The sequence below is a fragment of the Myodes glareolus genome, chromosome 3 (assembly GCF_982192425.1).
Source record: "Myodes glareolus chromosome 3, mMyoGla1.1, whole genome shotgun sequence".
NCBI classification, from domain to species: domain Eukaryota; kingdom Metazoa; phylum Chordata; class Mammalia; order Rodentia; family Cricetidae; genus Myodes; species Myodes glareolus.
The window spans coordinates 83,914,713-83,940,473 of record NC_142028.1 but is presented as its reverse complement, the minus strand read 5'-3'; the positions used below and the strand labels follow the sequence as shown (position 1 = coordinate 83,940,473).

Sequence of the window (25,761 nt, the reverse complement as noted above, 5' to 3'; positions counted from 1 at the left end):
AGGGAACAGATGTGTGTATATTTTGAAGGCCAGCTAGCTGGATTTGCTTATAAATTACAGTGGGATCCTAGAGAAAAATGAGCCAGAAGATTTCAGGAACAAATAATTTAAAAAATGAATTACTATTTCAGCATATGAGAAAGGGTGAAAGGCATGTTTGGGAAGAATGTAGACTGTGTTGGACATGTTGAGTATAAGGTAGCTCTCCACATGGGCACATTACACAAACAGTTCAGTAGAAGTCTGGAGTTTCACATAAATACTTCATAGAACACATGGATTATAACACAGTAGCTACAATTCTTGACATCAGATCCATAAATCCTAAAATATACCACCCACACCACACATTATATAATGCACATACATACATCACATGTAACCTGTCTGATCTTCTGTATGGGACATGATGAATAATGTGGTCCATATATGTGCAGTAGAAATAACGTACTAGATATACATACTAGATCCATACATGTGAATATCTAAGGTGCAGTTATAAAAAAGACCCTCAGATCATAAACACACAGGTCCCTGTTGCTGACACAGTTCTCATTACAATTCACAAGCCGCCTCTAACCCAGCTGGTCACTTCAGAGGGGTAAAGTCGTGACTGTTATTTGGAGCGAGAGAAGTTCTGGTTCATTGGGGACAGAGTAGGCCTAGAACCTAGCTTTCCATCTGATACTTCCTGTACTTTTAGCCCCATTTCCCCTGCCATCTGTATCATCACTTTCCTCGTGCCCCTCTGCCTTGAAATAGTTTCCATCCTCACACTGTATGTTTGTGTGTACACGGTACAGCCCCAATTACTACATGGCTCTATACTGGGCCCATCCTGTCCCCATAAACCTGGCACAAATGCACAGACAGGGACCAGGTGGCTGACAAATGTGTAGTGGGAACCATGGGAACTGCTCCTGAGAATTGCCTGATACATCTCAAAGCCACCTGAGGTGGGCAGTGCAAGGTCCTTAAAGACCTCTGGGACAGCAACCTTCCAGTTGAAAGTCACAAATATCTAGGTCCCACGTGATCTTCTAAGTCTAACTCTAGAATCTAAATATAAGCTTGATATATACGTGACCAGTTGTATGTTCTGTACAGTGCATGTGTGTGATCTTGTCAGATGCCACATATATCCTGTCTCTGTAGATGGCTCAACAAACTTAACCCAGCCTGCTGGGCTATCTTTCTAGGACCTTTATTTGGTCATGCGGGTCATTCTTGCAGGATGACAGGTGGATCCCCAAGCAGAAACAGTAGTGATTGCTGCCAAGAACACACTCTGGACAAGGGAGAGACTTGAAAAGGGCCTGGGGCAGTGAAAGGGCTGGGGAAAAACAGAATGCAGGTAGCTGTGCTGGAATCCAGGATGGGAAAAAAAAGCTGATAAGCTAGACAGACAGCAGGGCTATACTGCACAAGGCCTCTGTGCAGACCTGAGGACGTTAGGAGTCGTGGACTTGGGAGCTTGGATCTAGTGGAGAAGAGAGCGTCTGCTGTGTGCTGGTACTCATTATTTCATCTGCCCTTCTAGCCTGTGAGGTAGGACCATCATCCCTACTTCATAGGAAAACGAGGCCTCCTCCAGCAAACTAGTGGCAGAAACTTGGTCTCTATGGACTCCCTGCTTCCTCCATTGACACTGCTTCCTTGCATGGCAGTTGGCAAGAGCCCATCCCTAATCTTCACCAACCGACACGAGGTACGAAGAATAGACCTGGTGAAGCGGGACTACTCGCGTCTCATCCCCACGCTCAAGAATGTCGTGTCACTGGACGTGGAAGTAGCTACCAATCGAATATACTGGTGTGACCTTTCCTACCGCAAGATCTACAGGTAAGTGGCCTGCCCCCTGCAGCTAAGCCCTGAGACTTGAGGGAGGGGCTATTTACTCGGAAGAGGAAGCATGGCCCCAAGAGGAGTTGGGCTTGAGAAGGGATACAGAATCACAGTGGCAGTAGAAGTACCAGGACTTTGAGCCCACATCCTAGACTGTGTCTGACCCCTGGTGGCCTAACAGTGAAGTACAGGACAGAGGAAAAGGGAAAATGCTCTCCATGGAGAACTACAAATCTGGCTTAGATCTATATTCTGGATCCCGAGGATTCAAGATGACTAAGATCTGATCTCTGCCGGGAGGATCCCACATATAACTAGTGAGCCACCTTTTTGCAGTCATGAGATGAAGGTAGAAAGAAGACCTTGACCCAATTTGGTAGTTGGGAAAACTTCCTGGGTGGTAGTACCTCATTTGTCACTGGGGTACTCCGATCACTGGCTGTGACTTCAGGAGTGGACTCTGGCACTTGGGAAAAATCACCGGACACTTGAGAAAGTTCTCTCTTAGATCTGTCTCAGATGCCATATCTCCTTGCATATCTTGGCCCCTTTTCACAGTTTATGTCCTTATTTTACCTTTGAGATCTACTTGGCAAGACTGATGATAACCAGGCATTGGGTAGACACCGAGTCATCGTAGAAAGAAAGATAGGATGGGTGGGTGGGTAGATGAGAAGACAAAAACAAACTGCCGAGTGTGACGTACTGACAACTAGATTCCTGCCTCCCACAGCGCACATACACATACTGAGTTCACGCCTTACATACATACAAGCAGCTAGAGCCTATCCAACAAATGTGACTGGCAAGCAGGATTTGATGAGAGACTGGGTCTGGGGCTGAATGAGGCATTACCCAGACTAACTCATGGGTTAATTTGGGGAGTCTCAGGAATCTGGCTTGGGGTTTTTATCAGCTGTGCTGCTCTTTTATTGGGGGACACACGGGAGATCAGAGATTGGGGGTTGGGCAGTCTGTGGTTGAGGGACAGGAATGAGGATGAGCAGTTTGGAACGCATTGCGTAAAGGTGTCTCTGGGCTATCTAAGGGTGCTTCTCGGTCTGATATGAAGAGAATGTCAGAATTATGGATGGCAGTGATAACATGGAGAGAAATGTCGGGGGTGAGGGAGGGAACGACCTGTAGGCACAGCATTTGGGAAGCAAAGTCCGGTTACTGATGCCCGTGTGTTTATGCAGTCGGTTCTCTGCACCACACAACTTATCTCACCTCTGCATGTCATAACCTCCCCCCATCTCTTTCCCTTCCTTCATTCTTTTCCTTTCAAACCTGCCCATTGCACGGGTGCCACAGAGATCTGACATTCCTAGCTATACCACTCTTGCTCCAGTATAAACTCTAATTAGCAGCACACTCACCTATGAGGATGTGGTTCTTGCCTGCACTTACTTTCAGTTTTACATCCCATAAGCCAGCTCCACCACACCAAACACTGCGTCGTTCCAGAACGTGCTTGCTTCTAGACTTGTATACACTGGTCCCTTTGTGTCCGGCTTTATCTTTTGCGCCCCTGGTAATCTAGTCCTTCAGAACTCAACCACAAGGCTTCTCCCACTCTGCAGGAAGATGCAGTCTCCATTCCCTGCTGCTGTAGCTTCCACACTGCATTGTATCTGCCTGCACACTTCTTCCCCCACTAACTGAGCTCCACCAGGCTAGAAACTGGCTGATTCGGCCTGTGCCCCTTTCCTGGTTCAAGGGATGTGTTGTGTGGAGCTTAGTCAAGTTCCTCTAAAACCCACTGCCATGGCGCAGAGAAAAGACAAAATGGGGAGGGTTGCAAAGGCAGCTCCACATGGGCCCATGGGTGGAGCATCTGCCCATGGCCAGCCCTGCTTTCTCCTAAGTGCCCCCATGGACAAGGCCAGTATCCTGGACGAGCAGGTGGTCCTCATTGATGAGCAGCTGCACTCTCCAGAGGGCTTGGCGGTGGACTGGGTCCATAAGCACATCTACTGGACAGACTCAGGAAACAAGACCATCTCAGTGGCCACACTTGATGGCCGCCGCCGATGTACTCTCTTCAGTCGTGAACTCAGTGAGCCCCGAGCCATTGCCGTTGACCCCCTGCGAGGGTGAGTATCCTCACTCAGACTTTCCATTTCACCAGCACACGTGTTGTTCTCATGTGTCTAAGAACTGTCAAGGGTTCAAGAAGCCTGTGGCTCAGTCAGAGACACAGGGAAAGAAATCCAAATGGCCCTCATCCCACTTGTCTCCAGCTCAGGCATTGGCCACTAGTCACAGACAGCTCCCTGGACTCTTGGCTCATTCACTGAAATGGCACATCTTGGAGCACTGCAGTACTAGAGATTCTTGAGAGTAGCTCTTGGGGTAGTGGCCCTGCAGGCTTTTGTTGGTGGGTATCTGGCAGCTGCTTAACCTTCTTCAGGGACAGAGAACTCATTACTCTTCATGAAGTCTATTTCATTGTGAGACACCACCTACCCATTATACAGTGGAGTTTTTCCTTGTAATCCTGAATCTCTCCCTATGGCTTTTCCCAGTGGGAGTTACATAAAACCATGCATTCAGCACAATCAATGTGATTTGAAGATTAAGGTCACTGGGGTTGATCTGTTCCTAACTCCTCACCTCTCTCCACCCTTGTTGCTCAATATGTGGGCTCCTTACCACCTATGCTGCTTTATTCTGTCCACACCTGGGTGGGGGCTTAGGAATCATGAACAAAACAATACCTTGTTCCTTCCTCAGTGGAAGTGTTCCTTCTTCCTTGTCTTCGGTTGTTAAGAAGGAATAAGAAACCCTCTTAAATTGAGGTCAGCTACTGAAAGCATTCTCATGAAAGCGTAAATCTGTACCAGTAGGCTACTATGGTCTCCAGTAGGAACGAGGGTCTAGGAGCAGGGACCTGAGTTAGGATGGTCATTTAACCTCTTCTCTGTAAATCAGGAGAGGTTTGCAGGGACGCTTTCCACACAGGTGCTCTAGGGCTGGGCTTACAGGCTATGCAGCTGAGACTGGGTAGTTTAGAGGTGAGCCGAGCTTCCCCAGGCTCTCACTAGATGAAGGTTAAAGTACCTGTCAGTTCTGACAGAGATAGTTCCAAAGGATTTCGGAGGTTTCCCATTAAATATAACCCCCAACTATTCAGTGGATCCCCTATCCTTTGTGACTCAGACCACCCCAACTGTCCCAAACAAGAAGCTAAATGTGGGCTCTTCTTGTCTTTCAGGTTCATGTACTGGTCTGACTGGGGATTCCAAGCAAAGATTGAGAAATCTGGGCTCAATGGTGCATACCGGCAAACACTGGTTTCAGACAATATTGAATGGCCCAATGGAATCACTCTGGGTGAGCCCTGCCTATTTACCTGAGTTGGGAGCCTGTACTAGAACTGATCCTGATAACTGTTAGGGGTCCCATTAGTCTTCTTTCTGTCCCCTCATGGAGGCCAGGTGTCTTTGTTCCCTCAGGCTAAGTTCAGTGTAAGGCCTGGGAATGTGGGTGGAGAAGAGTTCAGTGGGGCAGAGATGCAGCTGTAGTAACTGGTGTCTGACCTGATCCCTCCTCCCCAAGACTTGCTGAGCCAGCGTTTGTACTGGGTGGACTCCAAGCTGCACCAGCTGTCCAGCATTGACTTCAATGGAGGCAACAGAAAGATGCTGATTTTCTCCCCTGACTTCCTGAGTCACCCTTTTGGGATAGCTGTATTTGAGGTAAGCCCTAAGAGGGTGGGTATGACCCTTCTGGGAATATGAAACCTAGAAAGGGCTTGTTCAAATACGATGCTTCCCTGAGACTTGTCCAAAGGGAAACAAAAGAATAGGGAAGCCAACTGACATGTTTGTATATATTCTGAGAGCCACCTATACAGAGGCTTTGCAGCCCAGCCTGCCTGACAGTCTTTCCTGTGTTCTCTCTCCCCAAGAGCCTCGTTCAGAGAATGTCACAGATAAATTACTCAGCACAGACGCTTCTTCTCCATGTCCTTAGCACCTAGCACTATATCTCATATGAAGAAGGCTCCTAACAAAAGGAGGAAGGGGAAAGGAATATGTGTTTCCTTAGAATCATTTCATATAGGTCATGTCCTGAGAGATGCTATGCAGGTCAGCTCATTTCTGTGCTGACCTTTGTTGAATCATGGGGTCACAGAAGTAAATCAGACACCATCCAAGCTTTCAAAAAGAGAGGATCAAGAAGCCCTGACCCTGACTTCCTTTCTTCTTGGGAAATAAGGAAGCCAGAAGCTACCAGAATTTCTTATACTCTCCCAGCTCTTCCCAAAACTAACCCTGCCATCAAGGGAAGGCATAATTAGGAGGCAATGGCAGTATTTTCTTAGAGCAGCTCCATTCAGTACTGATTGAACTCGTAGGCAAAAGTATCTCCTCCAAATGCAGCCCTGCTTCAGTTCAAGTGTACTGGACATGCATGTGTACTTGAGCATCTCCCTGACACACGTAAAGAATGTGTATGTGCATGTATGTACATAAATGCACCAAAGTAAAAGTGTATGTTCCTGTGTGTGTAGTTTTATGTGTATGCATACTAACAGAGGAACTTCATGAGTGTGTCTTTGTGAGGACAGATGGACCTGTGGGGTATATCTGGATCTGTAGACAAGATGCATGGTTGCACCTGTAATTGTGAATTTGCCTACAGATGCATATCCAAGCTTCTATGGAATAACCATATAAACTTGTGTGTATCCTCCCAGGAGGCCCGATAGCAGCTGGCCCTCAGGAACTCACGCATTCCTTCTGACTTAGTTCCAAGCCACAGGAATGGTACTAGCTATAGAGATCCAACCTTGGTTTTCTGTTGGCTCCAGGAAGTAAGCCTAGCTCAGCTATAGAGTAGGTTTGGTCCTCTGGTCAAATGTCCTCTAAGACAGAAGGAAGTTAGGTGAGTTTGCATCATCATCAGAGGCAAAGAATCCTCTGAGAACCTGTGGGCAGGGTAGGTCGCTCTGGAAAGCTGTCAGGTCAGTTCTTCCCATCACTGATTTGGGGCTAGGTCCTAAGACTGGGATCATGAGTTAGGATCCTGGGCTCCCTACCCTTTACATCTGTATTCCACAGGACAGGGTATTCTGGACAGATCTGGAGAATGAGGCCATTTTCAGTGCAAATCGGCTCAATGGCTTAGAAATCTCCATCCTGGCTGAGAACCTCAATAACCCTCATGACATTGTAATCTTCCATGAGCTGAAGCAGCCAACGGGTAAGTAAACCTTTCCTGGCCCTTGGGTGCCTGCCTGTGTCCTCTCCTGCCATTTGGCAGGCTGCTTCCTCCCATTCATGCCATGACTCAGCATCTCCAGGAATACAATAATTCCTCTTGTAAAGCATGTTGCCATATTTTGTCTCATTTTGCTTCAGCCTCTGTGTGAAGCAAGGCTAGGAAGAAATGAACACATAAGTTTCCTAGTTTTACTAATACTGTAACAGGTGCTTATTATTTTTCCTCATTCAATTATCGAAGAAACTGAAGCTTAGAGAGATAAAACAATGTTAGCAGGTAGAAGAACAAAAATATACATTCAGATCCACCTGATGGCAAAGTTCCTTCTGTTGGGACACATAGCTTCTTGTTCACTTCTCACACCCATTTTGCAGCAATATAAAATAATGTGTCTTGAGGCCTTACAGCAAGGCAGGTGGCTCAGTGGGAACAGATCTAGTCATCTTACTGCTAGGTTGTCTCCTCCTCAATCACCACTAACTGTAACAGGTACTGGCTGCCGGAGTGAGAGGAACAGCAAAGAAGAGCAAGGAGATAACTGTGGTGCCTGATTCTAGTTCTAGGAATTTAAAGAAGAAAGATATGACATGAGACTTAGAGGAGGAAAAATCAAGACAAAAGCCGTAAGGGTGGGGTAGGTTTAGTTTGGGAATCAGTATACTGCAATTTAAAGTCTGCCTCTAAAATTCCTTGAGTTGTAATTTGTACATTTGTTCTCTGAGCATGGGCCCATCTGTCAGAACTGTAAGAACTGAATGAGAGTAGGAATAAAGTACCAAGTACTGTGCTGGTGGGTGCCCAGATAAAAGGAGAGCAAGTCCAGTGGTGGGATCTCATTATTGGAAGACAAGAGGACCTGGCATGGCCTGTCAGTGGCCCAACATTTTGTCTGTCTGCCCCTCCCCTGCCATCAGCTGCAGATGCCTGTGAACTGAGCGCCCAGCCCAATGGTGGGTGTGAATACCTGTGCCTTCCTGCTCCTCAGATCTCCAGCCACTCCCCCAAGTACACATGTGCCTGTCCTGACACAATGTGGCTGGGCCCAGACATGAAGAGATGCTACCGAGGTTAGTGACATTGCCCTTGGCTTCTAGGACACAGTGTGCTCCTGGTTCTCCTCTGTCTGCCCTGTTTGCTTGTCACATTTGCATATTCCTCTTTTTTAACCTTCCTTGAATGCATGCGCCCCTGGGGGTCTCCTACGGCTCTCCCATCTCCCAGAAAAATGCACATATACATAAAGTATTTTAAATTCAACTTTCAGGAAGTTTCTGGACTCCCTTGAAAACATCAAGTTAATGAGGCTGGAGATGGCTCAGTGGTTGCAAGCCCTTGTTGCTCTTGCAGAGGACCGGGGTTCAGTTCCTAGCATCCATATGGTGGCTTATGTCCATCCTTAACTCCAGTTTCAGGGGATCCAATCCTGATGCCTTCTTCTGACCTCTTAGGGCACCAGGCCAGCACATGGTGCACAAGCAAAATACCCATAAATATAAACTAAAACCTTGAGTTAAGAGCCTTCAATCTCCCCATCTCCACTGACTGTTTCTATAAGACGACTGTGCTTGCCTGTTTCTTAGCGAGACCAGCACATCGCACAGAAGCCCTTGCAGTACAATTGTAACTAATGGTGGGGTACCACTTCATCCTCATAAACAGGGTTGATTCCCATCTGCATGTACATCCAAGGCCTTTGGCTTGAACATTAAGTCTGTTGCATCATTTATAATGTTCAGGTTCAATTGTTTAAGGTGAAGAATTAACGTTAACGATCTAACTATATATTGGATAAAATGCTTGTAGAGTTGTATGATTTCTGCTCCCTCTAGTCTTTTGCAGAGGCCTCTTCCACACTTACTTCTGCAGCACTGTTTCACTGACTCATCAAATCAAAGTGAAGTGCTAGGATTCAGGATTCAGCTAAAGAGAAGATGATGGCCCATTCAGGGGGATGAGGGAAAGTTTCACAAAAGTGGTATCTGAGCTAAACCCAGAGGATGAGTCCCTCCATATAACATACAGCAGCAATAATTTGGGCACTAAAGCAACAAACTGCTCTGTCTAAGTGACCTCCTGGTCTTTCCCCTCCAGCACCTCAGACTACCTCAACTACAACGTTAGCCTCTGCCATGACAAGGACAGTACCCACCACTACCAGAGCCCCTGGGACAACCATCCAAGACCCTACCTACCAGAACCACAGTACGGAGACACCAAGCCGGACAACTGCTGTCCCAAACTCAGTTAGTGTTCCCAGGGCTCCCAGCATCAGCCTGTCTACCCTAAGCCCTGCAACCAGCAACCACTCCCAGCACTGTAAGGAAATTACCTCTCTGTTTTTTTCATGACTTGGGGGAGTCCTATGGAAGCCAAGATGAAGGTTGGGGGTGGCTGGGAAGGGAGCTCTTCCCAGAACTAACTAATGACTGCCTCTTAGAAGGAAGCAATGATGGGAAAGGGCCATTTTGGGACTGAGGAAACTTGGGTATCCGTAACTTTTCAAGGGCCTGGAGGCAGACTATTAATTCCATCTCTTAGCCTCAGAGTCTTCCCCTAAAAGGAGCAAATAATAAGCTACCCCCCACTCGCTTCTCAAGATGGTCAGAAAAGGCAAAGGAGCCTGGTATGGTGGTACGTATCTTTAATTTCATTACACAGGAGGCAGAGGCAGATACATCTCTGTGAATTTTAGGCCAGCCTGCTCTACATAGAGAGTTGCAGGCCAGCCAAGGCTGGGGCAAAAGAGGCATTACCAATGGAAGTGCCTGCTGCCTAGGTGTATGTCAGTTTTTGTGAGTTCCTGAGGTGAGAGTCATCAAGTTTGGAAAGCTCTAATCTGAGCTCCCAGTAGCCATGGTGAGCTGCCTAGACAGTAACATCCATAACTGTGATCTGCTTGTGCCTGTTTCCAAACACTGGGATAAAATAATTAAGCTCACCACTCCTTAAATCATTGGAAGCAATTATTGTCTCTGTTGGAACTGCTCTATCTCATTAACCAGAAAATACCTTTGTAATTACTAGGGGGAGTTCATTTTAACGGCTAAAGCATCCCTCACATTTTTTTTTCCCATACATGGCTGGCCCAGAAACCAGGCAACCTGGTGACACCCTCCAGATCAGGTGTGTTTTGCCAGCAGAAGCTGGATTCTAAGAATAGAGTACTCATCCTGGAGTTTGCAGAGGAGATGGAATTCCATTTCCTCTCATCTGGGGCAGAGCTCTAAGCAGTCCTCATGGGCCCCAGGAAGTTCTAGCACATCACAGCAAGAGGTCAGCAGCGCTTTCAGTCAGCTTCTTCCCACCCCACCCGTGTGTGCATGAGTGGTCCATGTAGAGGCCATAGGTCAACCTCGAGAGTCTTCTCAATAGTTCTCCATCTTCATTCTTGAGGCAGTCAACCTGGAGCTCACTGGCTGAGCCAAACTGGCTGGCAGCAAGCTTCAGGTTTCTTCCCGTCTCTGCCTTCTCAGTGCTGGCACCGTGGGCACATGCTGCCATGCCTGGCTTTCCACGTACTGGGGAGCAGAATCCAGATCTTCCTTCTCACATGGCAAGCACCTAACAAGTGAGCCGTCTCTGCAGCCCTCCACTTAGTGTGCCAGCAGCACAGCCCTCTGATCAGTCAGATTTGCCGGAGGTGACTTGGAGAAATAGATTGAGGGGATGAGTCTGGGGACATTGCCAGGGAGCACTCACACCTGATGTGGAGAAAATGTGGCTAGATGTTCCTCTTCACACCTCAGAGGGCTCTCATGGGACCCCAGGGCCAATGCGGTACAGATGTCACAGGGAAGATGGCTGTGAGTTAGCAAAGGAAATGTATTTAAAATATAGTATATATTCCAAGCACTCTTCGGTTTAAGAATGTGCTTTTACGTGCCTTTAACAGCAATAACAACAAGAACCGCCCCCCCCCCCCGAGAGAGGGGGTCTCACTATGTAGCCCAGGCTAGTCTGAACGTGAGGTCTTCTTTCCTCACCATCCTGGGTGGTGGGTTATATGCATGTACCACCATGCCTGGCTAGCATACCTTTTAACAACTCCTACCTCTCACTACCCTCTTGAATTAGGCAAGGCCAGCTAGATTGTGTTAAGTATCTTACATAAATTATCTCATTTAATCCTTACATGCATTATGTATTTTAACATAAAGAAATATAATGCATTATGTGTCTAATATTAACTTTCACAGTGTCACACAGGTAATGAGTAAGAGACATAGAATCTGCACCCAGGAAGCCTGACCCAGAATCCTATGCTTCTGATTACACTCTACTACACTCTAGTGTATCTTATTTTAACCTCTTAGGAAAACAAGCTGGTAACCCATATAACAGGCAGACCACCAAAAAGAGTGGAGACAATATATTGGATTTTGTTTGAAAAAGACAGCTGATCCTGTCATCAACAAGGAGATCTAAGCAATCACCTGCCATGCACAGCTCCCAGCCTTCTACTGTCCTGAGACTATGGAAAGAGTATAGGGCGTGGGGTGTGCGTCCCGAGTTCAAGTCCTACTCTGCATTTATCAAAATTTAGTTTGCCATTATATGAAATGGAAATAACCTCTGTTGAGGAATTTTGATGAAATTTAGTAAGACTGGATTATTACATACTCATCATTTTAGAGTGAGAACAAGAAGAGGCTGGATGGTTCTTACAGCTTGAGGCTAGTAAGGGCTGGGACTCACAGTGATAGAGCATCATTCTTTAAATGCTGGTGTTTTACAGATGGGAATGAAGGCAGCCAGATGGGCTCAACAGTCACTGCTGCTGTCATTGGGATCATCGTGCCCATAGGTGAGTGTGGCCCCAGTCAGTGGCGGTAAAAGGATTCTTCCCAAACTTTGGGAAAGACACAGGAGGGATAAAGAACGTTGCATGCTGCCTGGTTCAGTTTGGGTTATTGCATGGCACACAGTGCTCTCCAGCTTCTGGCCCTATGTGAACATCCAGGTGCCATCTCCCTGCCCACCCCCTTCACACTCGCACCGTGTGAAGACCTAATGAATACTCCCTGGGACCGAAGCTGGTGTCTCTTGCTCACCACTCTCCCAAGCTCCTAGCAATGGCTGGTGTAGTGAGGAAAGCAGTGGGCTGTGTCCCGCCATCTGGCTAGCTTAGCCCCAAAATAATTACATGGAAATTGTATTAATTAAATTACTGCCTGGCCCACTAGCTCTAGCCTCTTATTGGCTAACTCTCATATCTTGATTCAACCCATTTCTAATAATCTGTATGTCACCACGAGGTTGTGGCTTACAGGGAAAGATTCAGCATGTCTGACTCAGGCGACTCCATGGCGGTTCTCCCTGCCTGCCTTCTTTCTCCCAGTATCCAGTTCTGTCTTTCCTGCCTACCTAAGTTTCTGCTCTATCAAAAGACCAAGGCAGTCTCTTTATTCAACCAATGAAAGCAACACATCCTACACAAGCTGGTACATGACAGGGAATTATATGTCTGCTAAAGATAAGCCAAACTGCTTGTCATTTCATAAATAAATAATCCTGTCTTGTTTTCTTTCTCTTTGATTTTCAACAAACATTTATCAAGCAGCTACTATGTGCAAACTCTACTAAGGAAAGGCAAAGCAGTGAAAGGACATTAGGACATGGCCCTGCCCTGTGAGTCAGTGGGGAAAGCTCTTGCCACCAAAGCTGACTTCCCGGGTTCTATCCCTGGAAGTCACATGGCGGAAGAAGTTGGTTCCTGAAGTTTGTTCTCTGATCTCCACATACCCTTCCTTGTAGCATGCACTGCCCACCCCACCCCCAAATAGATAAGTGTAATATTAAAAGCAGCATTCTTATCCAAGGGACACAAATCGCTAAGAGTAAAGCTATGTTACTGAGTTGGGTGGGAATGCCAAGGAATCACTTGGTCTCAAAGGGAAGAGAACAGGCAAGGTTTCCCACTAGAAATAGCCCTTGAGCTGGGTTGGCCAAATGAAGAATCAAGAGCAGCCCAGGCAGTACAGACAGCATGAGCAAAGCCAGGAGTGGGCAAGGCATGGAGAGAGTTAGGGTTCAACACAGAAGATGGTGGAGAGACTACTATTCTAGCTTGTTTTGAGTGACCCTGTTCCTGCCATCTATGTGTGCTTTCTGGTTGCTATAACCCTCCTGAAAGAATCAATATTTAAATGTTTACTAATTTAAATATTGGGAAAGCAATATTTAATTCAAAATATTGAAGGGGAAAGATGAGTATTATTTCTACAAGAAGGTTCCCATAAGCTTCCTGGCCATTTATTTGCATTTTACTCTGTACAAATTGCCCACTCAGCCTCATTATTTTTGTTATCTTATTTGTAGAAATACATAATAAATATTAAAAACATAATGATGTATAAACAAATATTTTCTCCCAGTCTGATACTTGATTTTAAATTAGCTCATAGTATCTTTTATCATTCATAAATTTACATTTTTAAAATGTCAGATCTGTTAATCTTTTGTTTTGTGAGTTCTGGATTTTCTGTCTTGCTTAGAAAGACCCACTTAATTCTGAATTTTTAAAATGTCTCCTGTATTTTCTTTCTCTAATTTAAATTCTTTTCAGAAATTGGATATTTATTATTTTAAAATATGGCATGATGTAGAGATTTAACTCTGTTTTCTTTTCTAATTGATATACCAGTTCTAATTCATAACTATTTTTTTAATATATGTGTATAGAGTCTCCAAAACCATTGTATTTAGGGATCCATCATTTCCTTCTGATGTAGTGATCATCTTTATTGTAAACTCATGCCTATATGTGCTAGCCTGTGTAATCTCTTCACTTACTATCTGTCTAGTTCCGTAGACTAGAAATACTTTATGAAATATGATTCTTGTAAACATTTTCTTAAATGTTTTTATCTGGCTTCTCTTCTAAATTATTCTTTAAAATAATTGTGCCATTTTGTAAAATTTATGATAGATTTTCATTGAACATGCTTTGGATATATACATTTATATAAGGATAATTTACATTTTTTCTGTATCAAATTTTTCCATCTAGGACCTGACATCTCTATTTAAGCCTTCACTTATGTCCTTTAGCAGAACTTGATAGATCATATCACATTTGCTTACTTCTTGTTAGGTGATTTCAGGTATTTTGTAAATTTTACTGGGCCATTACGAATGTACTTATTATTTCATGACATTTGGGGTTTTTTTGTTTTTTGCTTGTTTTTTTTTTTTTTTTTTTTTTTTTTTGAGACAGGGTTTCTCTGTGTAGTCCTGACTGTCCTGGAATTCACTCTGCAGACCAGGCTGGCCTCAAATTCACTAAGATCCACTTGCTCCTGCCTCCCAAGTGTTGGGATTAAAGGCGTGTGCCACCACTGTACAGCTTTTTCATGACTTTAACTAGTTATTTATTTCGGGGAATTTTGTTTGTTTGGGTGGGTGGGTGGGTGGGTGTTTTTTTGTGGCAGAGTTGCAAACACTCTGTAAGGCAGACTTCCCTGAGCTCACTATGTAGTCCAGACTGTCCTCAAATTCATGATAATTTTCCTGCCTCAGTCTTCCGAGTGCTAGAATTACAGATGTGAGCTACCACCCTTGGCATTCTAATGTGTTACTGTTTATTAAAAAGAAAACTATTGATTTTTAAATATTGACTCTTGATTAGGTACATTATTTCTAATAGTCTTTTTGCCAGCTTCTCTAACATTCTAAATTTTCCTCATTGCTATCTTTAATTATGGTATTCTTTCTCAAACAGAAGCTCCTCTACAACACCCTAAATAGTTTCCACTGATATGCTCAGGACCACTACTTACTTTGGTGGGCACAGTCTTGGAAGCTCCCTTCCTGTAGGCCACCCTGGGTTACCTCTGCAGTTCCCACATGGCCATTGAGTTCTTGCTCATTCCCATCATCTTGATCTAACTCTTTGATTGCACTCCCACCAGTTCTAGAAGGACCTGTCCCTCAAGCTGGAATAGAGCATGGGTTCCTTCCTAGGCCTTGGCCCAGAGCTTCTAGGATGCCTTTTCCCTTCTTTATTCTCTATGGTGATGGGACTTGACTTCCCCATCTGTCCAACAAGGACTTAATGCTTAGTATTTTTACCTAGCTCTAAAGCCTTCAACTCAAACCTATGCTGGCCTTCTTCATCCCCTTCTAGAGACACTCTTCGTCTGATGGAGCCTTAGCTTTGGGAAGACATGTAGTTTTTGAGGGACAGTGACTTTCTTAAGAGTTCCAGAGAAGCGGCAGCATTAGGGTACAGGTCTGAGCAAACATTTCTCAGCCATTTAGCGTGTGTCACTGAGAACCTTTTCAGTGCTAGACATGGTACAGAGAGAGATAAAAAAGCACAGCCTAGGCTGGAGAGATGGCTCAGTGTTAGGAGTGTTCACTGCTCTTGTAAAAGAGTGGAGTTTATTTCCTACCATCCATGTCATATAGCTCACAACCAACTGTAACACCAGTTCCAGGAGATCAGAAGTCTTTTCCTGGTCTTCACAGGTACCTGCACACACATGTGCACATGTATACACTCTCACAGACACACAGAAATAAAATGATTTAAAAAATAATTTTTTTAAGTTAGCCCAGCCCTCAAAGACTCATTCCAGTTGGGAGAACAGATGTTTAAAAATAAGAATATACCTAAGAGAACAGCAGAGTCTTTCCAGAGAGCAGTTGGGAAAGACTTCACATTTGAGCTGGATCTCAAAAGATGAAGAATTAACGAAGGAAAACATTGGTTCTCGAGAGGACTTTCAAGCAGGAGAAAATGAGCATAAAGAAACAGTGCTGGGGAGCAAAAGGCAGCAAAGTTGGATAGATGGCAAAATCTGTTTTGATGCTGGGCCAGAGATCCCAGTTGTTTAATGTGATATGTCCTTCCTTCCAGTGGTGATAGCCTTGCTGTGTACCAGTGGGTACCTGATCTGGAGAAACTGGAAGCGGAAGAACACCAAGAGCATGAACTTTGACAACCCAGTGTACAGAAAGACAACAGAAGAAGAAGATGAAGATGAGCTTCACATAGGGAGGACTGCTCAGATTGGCCATGTCTACCCTGCAGTAAGTACTCCTCAGGAGGAGAGCTCCTTCCCTCCCTTCTGTCCTCTCACCCTGTCCCTCCCTCCTTGCCTGCCTGCCTGCCTGCCTTCCTTCCTTCCTTCCCTCCTTCCTTCCTTCCTTCCTCCTTCCTTTAACCTTATCAAAAACCTGCCACATATCAGCACCATTCTGGCTCTGGGAGAACACAGACATACTAAAGCAGGTGATGGGGGTATGAGAATATCAGGACCACCTTTCACCTAGAGGCTCTTCATGGCAGTTAAGAAGCCAAATATCTTTCTGCAGAAAGGTAACTGGCTATTTATCTATACATATATGAATTCCAACAAACTCTGAATGCCAGTTAAATGCCAAACACCACATTAGACATCAAATATTCAGAATTAATAAAGAACTGCATTACTTCCCAAGTAGCTGGTGGGGGAGTTAGAGATGCTAAGTGTCATGGGTGGAAGTTGAAAGAGCTACCCTTCTAGGAAGCCTTCCTAGGCTTGCTTTTTTCCTACACTCTCCTGACTGGGCCTCTCCATCCACAATCCACTTAGCTTTTGCTTAGTGGTTAACCTCCTAGACCCTGAGGTCTCTGAGGGCAGGTCTGATGTGGTCAGTCTCTTTTCCTGAGCTTAGCATAGTCCAGATGGCTTTTAACAAATACTGAATGAATGGATGGTATGGAAGCACAGACAGGGAGCTACTAATTCTGTCTGGGGAACAGGGATACATAATGACTCACAGTAACAGATGAACTATCTTTAAAAATAGTAGTTTTTAGGTAAGGAAGAATGGAAAGAATGGAAATGACATTCTAGACAGAAACATGTGCAAAGGCTTAGAGGCACAAAAGAGCATGGTCTTTTGGGAAACAAGGATTATGGAGTGGTTAGAACAGGTGTCATTGTTATACAGCAGAGTCAGGGGGCTGAGTATGACCTCAAAGGTCATCCAGTCCATCCCCCTGTCAGGCAATCAGCAGCTTTGATCGCCCACTGTGGGCAGAGCCCTGTCTTGGGGAGACCAGAGACCTGGAAGACCCAGCCCCTGCCCTCAAGGAGCTTTTTGTCTTGCCGGGGGAACCAAGGTCACAGCTGCACCAACTCCCGAAGAACCCTCTTTCCGAGCTGCCTGGCGTCAAGTGCAAGGTAGGGCAGTGCCACTCTGAGCCTAAGGGGCTGGTGAGTGAGGGCCTTAAACCTAGGCAGACAGAGCCAATCCTGGAAGGCTTTTTGGTTTTGAAAGGCTACAACTGTGAGCTTGATATGGGGCAGAGGAAGAATGGGCTTGCCCTAGACAGAAGAAATGGCATGTGGAATGTACTGAATGTGTGGTAGACAAACTGCTGTTGGAGCAAACTGTTGGTAAAGGAGAGATGTATGAAACAGAGCTGATCAGTGCTGTGAGGGTTGGCAGGTGACCTTAAGGCTCCTATACTGAGAACAGTGCAGACCAACAGGTTTTTAGAGCTCGGAGAAGGCACAGAGACGATGAGTCTCAGTCCCACTGTTTCATAGCCCTGGGTCTTGTCTACTTATCTTTACTAATGTAATAATGAGAGGGACAATCCGCTCTCTCTGCCTCCTGAGACTAAAAAGTTAAAAGCACTTTGTAAATTATAATCAGCCTACACTAAATTTCCAGCCATAGAGAAACAGAGAAATGGAGTAAGCAAAGTGGGATTGAGCAAGCATCTCCTAAGTGTCATACACTGCTCTCAGTGTTTCACACATCTTTTTCTCATTTAATCTTCAGTTACCTTTGGAGGTGATATTATTAGCTTCATTTACAGTTGAGAAAACTGAGAAACATAGAATTTTAATAACTTCCCTGAGATCATGGTCAGAAAGTGGCAGAACCAAGATTAAATTCCAGGCAGTGTGCACAGAGGCCCATGTTCTTTCCACTCTGTCATTGGCTACATGTCCTTGAAGCTCTGAAAATAAGAATTCTCCAACACCTGTCTTCTTCCCTTTTCTCCTATATCTCTGCCATCACTATCAGGGCTGTCTTTGGCCTAGAGATAGGGTGGGCGAGAATCAAGAGGGTGGCTTGACAATATCACTGTTAGTTAAAGCATGACCAAGTATACATGGAGAAATTAAATAGAACCAAAAATTAACTTGAAAGGCAATGGGGGTTTTTTTTTCTTTTTTTCATATGTGGTGTATCCATGGAAAATGGAAAATGCTTATTTTACTCTGGTTAGGTTTGACTAGACTACTTCAGATGTCATACTTGCTAGGTAGCATGTAAAAACCCTAAAAATGTTATCTCATTTGGTTTCTCACCAGTCCTATGAAGTAGATCCTAACCTCACAAACAGTTGATAAAACTAAGGCTTAGATAAGTGAAGGAAGGCTATCCCCAAATAGCTTGAGAAAAGTAATGAAACTGGGATCTATCCAAGGAGGTGCCCAGGAAATGAGAAAAGTGGCAGTCAAGGTTCTGTGAGTATGTTACAGAATGTTAGATGTATATCCTAGAAAAGAAAGCAGAAAGAGAGAAAAGGGATTCACTTACTCAAAAATAATTTTAGGAACTTTCCTGTCCAGAACTCTGAGACTATATAGAACTGTAATCATTGGAAGATATAAATCAACAGCTTTTACATTAGTATAGGAAAGAATTTTAACCCTGAAGGGAACAGAGCCATTGGTCAGCCATTTGAGGCAGAAGAAAACTGAACATCCAATGGGAACTAGATATAATTACTTACATTGCTTTCCAATGCTCTTTTATCACTTAAGAGGGGTGCAACATGGTACCCACTTCATTGTGATTTGTATTCTGGAGACAGGTGGCTAACTGGCCAATATTTAACATTTGACAGTTAACCCTCTTAAGTTCACTCAATTTAAAATATTATAAGGAACCTAAGTTTAGATCTTTGCTACCCTTCTTTCTGGAAGGAGAGAACAAATGATGGGAAGAAGCTACACTTCTAGTTCTGCACAAACATGCGATCAAACTTTAGTTCAGCCATTTTCTGTGTGATTCAGAGTGGTATAATTGAGCCTCAGTTTTCTCATCTCTGAAATAAGTGTGATAAATCTTGTCACTGGCAGTTTGAAGATTATGTGAGCTAATCTCTATAAAGTAATACTGTGTCTGATACTTTTGTTGATATTCAGTAAAGATTACCTCTTATAGATCTAATGATGATTTCTTGCTCTATTTCCCCAGCGAGTGGCATTAAGTATTGAAGATGATGGACTGCCCTGAGGATGGGACCACCCACTTCGTGCCTCATGGAATTCAGTCCTATGCACTACTCTCTTTGGATGGATGGTGTGTGACTGGATGAATGTCATTTCTATATATGGGTCTGTGTGAGTGTGTATGAATGTGTGCGTGTAACTTTTTTTAAATTTATGTTGCAAAAAGGTAACCACAAAGTTATGATGAACTGCAAACATCCAAAGGATGTGAAAGTTTTTATATGTATAATGTTTTATACACTTTTTAACTGGTTGCACTACCCATGAGGAATTCATGGGACAGCTACTGCTGAGTGACTAACATGATGTATATAACCAAACGGGGGCCAATGGTACAAACTTTACTCATCATTTGAATACTATATTTACAGAGGATGTTTGATTTGAGGGCTTTTTTAGGTTTGAGGGACTTGGGTTTTTTTTGTAAATAAAATTATGCTTTGTGGCTATCCATCAACATAAGTATAAAAAGAACACTTCAACTCCCTTCCTCATTTAGATTATTTATTAACATATTTCAAAAGTAAGGTTAGCTCTATAAATAATTTAGAGACGTGAAAGTATTTATTTTTGGTATGACTGGCCCACTGCACAGACTCTGTGTTTATGTGTGTATGTTTGTATGAGCGGAAGAAAAAGATCTGTAGAGAAGAGGCACACTTATGACTATTGTTCAAATACATAAAAACAAAGTTGTTTTAAAACAGTCCACGAGAGGGGTATCTAGTTTTCAGAGACACCGTCAGAAACTTCATTCAGAAAATAGATGCCACAGTTCACACAGACATGTGGCAGGAAAGGTAGATCTTTTCACCTCTGGCTACTCCTGAGGCCTTGGTGAGCCAGTAAGAAGCTTTTCAGCTCGTCCATGGCTGCCATGACACCCACCTAGGCTTTCTGATATACATGCCACTGATACACAGTGCCAGAAGCCCTCATGAGCTCAAAATAGCAGAACTCAGCGAGTCCTCTTAAAGTTCAGCTCTCAGTGAGGACTCAGGCTGACTTTCCTCTGAAGCTCCTGAAGGCTGAGCCTCTAGAGCAGCAGTTCTCAACCCATGGGTCACGACCCCTTTATGGGTCAAATGGCCCTTTCACAGGGTCACCTAAGACTACTGAAAAACACAGATATTTACATTACGATTTATAACAGTAGCAAAATTACAGGTATGAAGTAACAACAAAAATAATTTTATAGTTGGGGGTCACCACTACATGAGGAACTGTATTCAAGGATCGCAGCATTAGGAAGATTGAGAAGCACTGCTCTAGAGCTAAGGGAAAACATTTCTAGGATTCCAAAGTTGACTGTAAGAACTGGCTCAGGCACTGAACCTATGACTTGCTGTGGATGAGGACAAAGATTTTGGAATAGGTTTGATTACATCTCTATTTCTCCATCCCCTTGCTTTCTACCATTTTCTTAAGTAGGGGAAATATTTTAAAATAATAAACATGTTTCTTACCGTCAAATGTTCACATGGATAAAACTAAGTCCAAAAATGTGACCACATCCAAAGTTATATTTGGGGGGAGGAAATACCATGGGAGATATTATAGCATATTGGGCATGTGTCCACACAAGGATTTGTTTTACTGCTTTATAAATAAAAGGAAAACTCTGGGTATTTATATAGATCTTTCTTCATTGTGAACACCACCTTTACTTTTTATGAGCCTTGGGGGTGGGGTGGAGAGAAATGCCATTTTCTGTACGTGGGATCTACTGTTGAAAACATAAGCCCATAATCCCAAAAGAAATTCAGTCCCCACTAGCTTTCCCTTCCAAAGTATGGTCTTTCCGTGATGTTGTTGTTCTGCCAATTCACTCCAGCTAAATGACCAGATCAAGTGCAACATGGAAGTATTTGGCTTAGGTGGGAGCAGAGAATATGTATCTACCTTTGACATGCCTGGAACTTGACAGTTAAAATGTCTCCTGTTCTCACCCTCCGGCTTCCCCCAAACCAGTGAAGCTTGAATGTCTCCCGAACTTGACAGCCTCTGAATTTCAGGCAGATCATCTGAAGTCCTGCCATCCTGTTCCTAGGAGCTTACTTTATGTCACTCGTATATTTTCTAACCTTTAAAAAAAATGCTGTGTTCTAAGTATGGCTGTTATGTCTGATGACGTCTTTCTGGTATACACGTGCTGATGGTCCTGAGACAGTCATTGGATAAATGCAGTTGACTTCGGAACCACTGCAAACAGTCTCACAAGCAGGTGACCAACTCCTATGGAGCTTACTCACTATATTCATTCAAGGATGGAAAGGAAAGTCAATTTTAACCGAAGAAAAATGGTGAAAGGGAAAGCATCAAAATTTTACATACAATAAGCAGCTCTTTTAAAAATCTGCTTCCAAAGAAACTGAAATAACTAACAGTAGTTAATACATAGTTTTCTAACTTTCAGTCAGACCCTTGACTTTAAAATAAGGTTGAAACACACCGTCTAGGACCTCCAAAAGATGATTAAATTCACAACTCGTAAATGCCATCTTCCCTGAATACGCTTCAACCACAGTCTGAAAACAGAGGCTATAGACACAACCTACAACAAACAGACAAGTACATGGATAGCAGCAGATCAGAAGCAGTCTGAGGAGATCCACTTCCTCCTATCATTGAAGACTTTCTGAGCCTCCTTCTGAGGTATTTTTCAAATTCTATGTTGCCTTTTGCCACTGTGCATCTGTGGCCACAGCCAACAACATCCAGAAGGATGCTTAGTGATGAATCAAAAGGGCAGAAAACTCAACAAACCACTTATTAAAAAGAAGCCAGGCAAGTCCTTTTGTTCTCCCTTCTCCAGAAGACAACTCTGGGCTGCCTGAACAAGCTATCAAACCTGCTCCCTCTCCCATGACTATCTGTCCAATGGACTGAGAAAGGTCTACCAGAAATGGCCTTTCTGCAACAAGAAACTAAAACTTGGCTTACTCTTCAGAATGTGTGTATGTGTACACAGAGGGAGACTGAAATGGTTTCTGACTTCAAGGAATAAAAACAATGAGATGGGATTTAAATTGATGGCAGTTAATACTGTTAAGCCCTTCAGTTAATCTTATGTATTCACAACCTACTTATCTCTAAAACTACCCACTAGGTGCTGTGTGTGCTAGGCCTTGCAAACATCAAAGGTCAATTAAATGTCTTTCACCCTTTCAGAGCTCACTGCAGTGGAAGATACATATGGATACAAAAAAAAAGAAGTAGACTTCACTTAGAATACTGCCATGGCACAACAAAAAAGATGGGTCATTTTATCTGAAAAGATGAAAACCTGGGTCTTCACAGATGTGGCCCAAAGCCAAGTCTTAATTAAAGAGCGGTGTTGAGGCTGCTTCTGGTGGCAGAGACAGCTAAGACTGAGGCAGGGGTCGGCAGCGGGGCTTTAGGGACAGCTTGTGGTCCATTATACCTGGAACACAGAGCTCCAGGAGAGGTGACAAGAAGTGGAACTGCTTGGAAAGACAAGTTCAGCATGAGCACTTTATCAAGTAATTTCTGATTAAATGAAGCAGACCTTTCTTTCGTTGTTTACCGTGTACAAGGGATCATGGGAAACTTTGAAGCGTGACATTTTTCCACCTCAGGCTTTTCAGTGGCCACAGGGAATGCTGGCTGCTTTTTATTTATTTGAGTCAGAGATTCTTGAAATGGTCAGTGAAAACTAATGTCTTAACAGTGGGATTTTCAACAGAAGCATGCCATGTTGTCGAGCACCTTCTAGATTTTTCTGAGCTGTGAGAAAGAAGACAAGATGATAGAGATACAGAATCTGGAGAGAATATCGCCCAGTCACAGTAGTGAGGTGCTACTGGGTGCAGGAGAAAAGAGATCTAATCCCACAGGAATGCAAAGACCACTCCCATCCCACCACACACTCCCCATTTCACAGAACATCATTAGCAGCTTCTAAATACGTAGTTTTCTTCTCCATAAATGCATGAAGATAGTGTCAGAGTCTCCTTACACGGTATTTTTAGGGTATTTGGGAGTTTTCAGGCTATGAAGAATTTAGAAGGTGGAGGAAATTAAAGTTCCAGAGTTTCGGTTAAAGGACGCTTCACTCAGACTGTGCACCATGTGTACAGTCTTAAGAACTTCATTTGCAAACATTTTGTGCTGTCAAAACTAATTTTAAAAAAGCTACCTGTATACCTATATATACATATATATTTAAAGACAAGGGTTTTGATACTTTTTTTTTTTACAAAAACTACAAGAGAAGACTGTACAAACCACCAACTTTTAAAATGACATTTTGTTCTATACAAACTGTGAACGTGAGGGGTAGAGTACCAGTTTGCAAACTCACACCCTCCATATCACCACATTTGGTATGATAGTAGGCATGTAAAACGCTGGGTCGCACTAACCATTTCTGCTCTTGTGTCATTCTGAGTTCCACTAGCTTCTGTACGCAGACCCTTGGCAGTCCAGCTTCATCTAGAGGCCGAGGGACTGAAGGAGGTGTGCTCCATTTCACTAGCTGTACTGACATCGTCTTGGTGAACTGAAAACCAAATGTGGACATTTGTAAAATCAGCACATTGTTTCTAGAGAGATTAAATTCATTTTTAAAAAATCTGTTTTGTTTCATCGTGGTGCTTTAATGGGGGGGAGGTGTGAGCTATCACTTAATGTATACTAACTGGTTTGCACAAATCACCTCAATCTTAGCGATGATCCTGTAAAATAGTATCTTCAGTATTATCCACTCCTATTTTATAAAGAAATGGGTAAAGTACAGGGCTTTTTAGTAGTCCTAGAACAATAGCAGGTGTAGCGGGCTCTGCCTAGGATCTCCTACTCCTTATTAAGTACTAAAATAGGTTTCTCCCCTCCAGGAAGCAGCCTCACATCAGTCGGGATAGATAACTCCACATCTCCATTATTATTTTTTCCTACCTGCTGCCCAATATTTCTGAGCTGCCACGTATTCTCCTGCCATTGAGGTGACCTTCTCAGGGCCTCCCTTATTTGAAATCTTGTAGACACCTCCAGTCCTTTTCTCCTCCTTGACCTAGGAGTGGTATTTAACACGAGGCCACGCTTCTTGGAATACTCTTATTTTAGTGTAAACACCACCCTATTTCCGGTTTTCTCCTAACAGCTTTGGACACAACTTAGTCCCCTTGGCCTACCCTTTGCATTACGTTATTTCATTTCAAATCCACTCACTTTTTAATCTGCATTGTTATTACCTGAACGGGGGTCATCATTGCATTACTACTACCCTCATGGATACTTTAACAACTACCTATCGTAAAGGTATTATACTTCCCGGCTTTCGATTTTCCAGTCTAGCGTACATGACAGCCAAAGGGGTCTTTCTAAAATGCAGTAGGAGCTACACATAGCGATGGCACATGCCTCTAATACCAGTACTCCAGAGGCAAAGGTGGGTGAATATCTGTGCTCAAGCCCAGTCTTGCCTACACAGTGACTTCCAGGCCAGCTAGGGCTATACAGTGAGACTCTGTCTCAACCAAACAAAACAATGGTAGGTGAGGGAATGGTGAAATAGTCTGTTTGGTAAAGATGTGTGTCAGTCTTCTATAATTAGAGTTTTTATTATTTTTGACCTATTCAACTTAAAATTCTCAGTCTGAAAACTTTCACTGAGGTCAACTTTGACTCTTAAAAATGACCTCTTGGTTAGTGGTTCCCATGTTTGACTCACCTACTTTTTTTGTTTTGTTTTATGAGAGAGTTTCACTTTGTAGTCCTGGCTGGCTTGGAACTACTATGCAGACCAGGCTGGGTTTAAACTCACAGAGATCTGCCCCACTCTGCCTCTGAAGTCCTGGGACTAAAGGCGTGGGCCACCATGCCTAATCCTGGCCTGGGTATTTTTGGAGGCGTCAATGTGGGATTCCATCAGTACGCAGCCAGGGCTGAGGATCACTGCTGGGTAAGGCTACTAAGAGCGGGAATCCGACATCCATTTTAACATCCACCCACAACACCTATCCTAGACGTTAGCCTGGAAGACAGAAGAGATGAAAGGCAACTTGTGAAACTTGTGCGTGAGTGGTGACACTCTGGAAGATAAGGTAGCAGGGTTACAAGTCTCAGGTCAGTCTGGACCATGTAGCAGTACCCTGCCTACATGTAAAATAAATGACAGAAAGGAACGTTGGCAGTGCAGGCAATTAGGTGCAGGCAACGTTGTGGATTCGGGAAGGAGTCATTGAAAACTTTTCTTAAGACAGTTAAGTAAGTCAAGCGGTGGTGACACAAGTCTTTAATCTCAGCACTTGGGAGGCAGAGCAAGCGGATCTGTGTGCGTTCAAGTTCAGCCTGATCTACAGAGCGAGTTCCAGGACAGCCAGAGCTGTAAAACAGAGAAACCCTGTCTCAAAAAACAATTAACAAAAACAAAAGTAAAACGAACTTTTTCTAAACAGGGTCTTAGCAAGCAGATTCT

The 25,761-nt window shown here is 43.8% G+C and overlaps 1 protein-coding gene across 12 annotated transcripts in view; it reads left to right on the top strand.

Moving 5' to 3' along the window:
- Positions 1 to 20,954, top strand: part of Lrp8 (LDL receptor related protein 8) — a 68,433-nt gene extending 47,479 nt beyond the window's left edge. For 8 of the 12 annotated variants that reach the window (XM_085686368.2, XM_085686374.2, XM_085686370.2 and 5 more), the window contains 11 exons: positions 1,668 to 1,842; positions 3,714 to 3,941; positions 5,063 to 5,181; positions 5,407 to 5,546; positions 6,915 to 7,056; positions 7,992 to 8,144; positions 9,169 to 9,393; positions 11,813 to 11,881; positions 15,938 to 16,110; positions 17,073 to 17,249; positions 19,288 to 20,954. In XM_085686368.2, coding sequence (XP_085542494.2) covers positions 1,668 to 1,842; positions 3,714 to 3,941; positions 5,063 to 5,181; positions 5,407 to 5,546; positions 6,915 to 7,056; positions 7,992 to 8,144; positions 9,169 to 9,393; positions 11,813 to 11,881; positions 15,938 to 16,110; positions 17,073 to 17,249; positions 19,288 to 19,326 — 1,640 coding nt within the window. In that variant the 3' untranslated portion in view covers positions 19,327 to 20,954. The remainder of the gene's footprint in view (positions 1 to 1,667; positions 1,843 to 3,713; positions 3,942 to 5,062; positions 5,182 to 5,406; positions 5,547 to 6,914; positions 7,057 to 7,991; positions 8,145 to 9,168; positions 9,394 to 11,812; positions 11,882 to 15,937; positions 16,111 to 17,072; positions 17,250 to 19,287) is intronic. The other 4 variants (XM_087904765.1, XM_085686375.2, XM_085686379.2 and 1 more) reach the window with 1 other exon arrangement.
- The last annotated feature ends 4,807 nt before the right edge of the window (positions 20,955 to 25,761 follow it).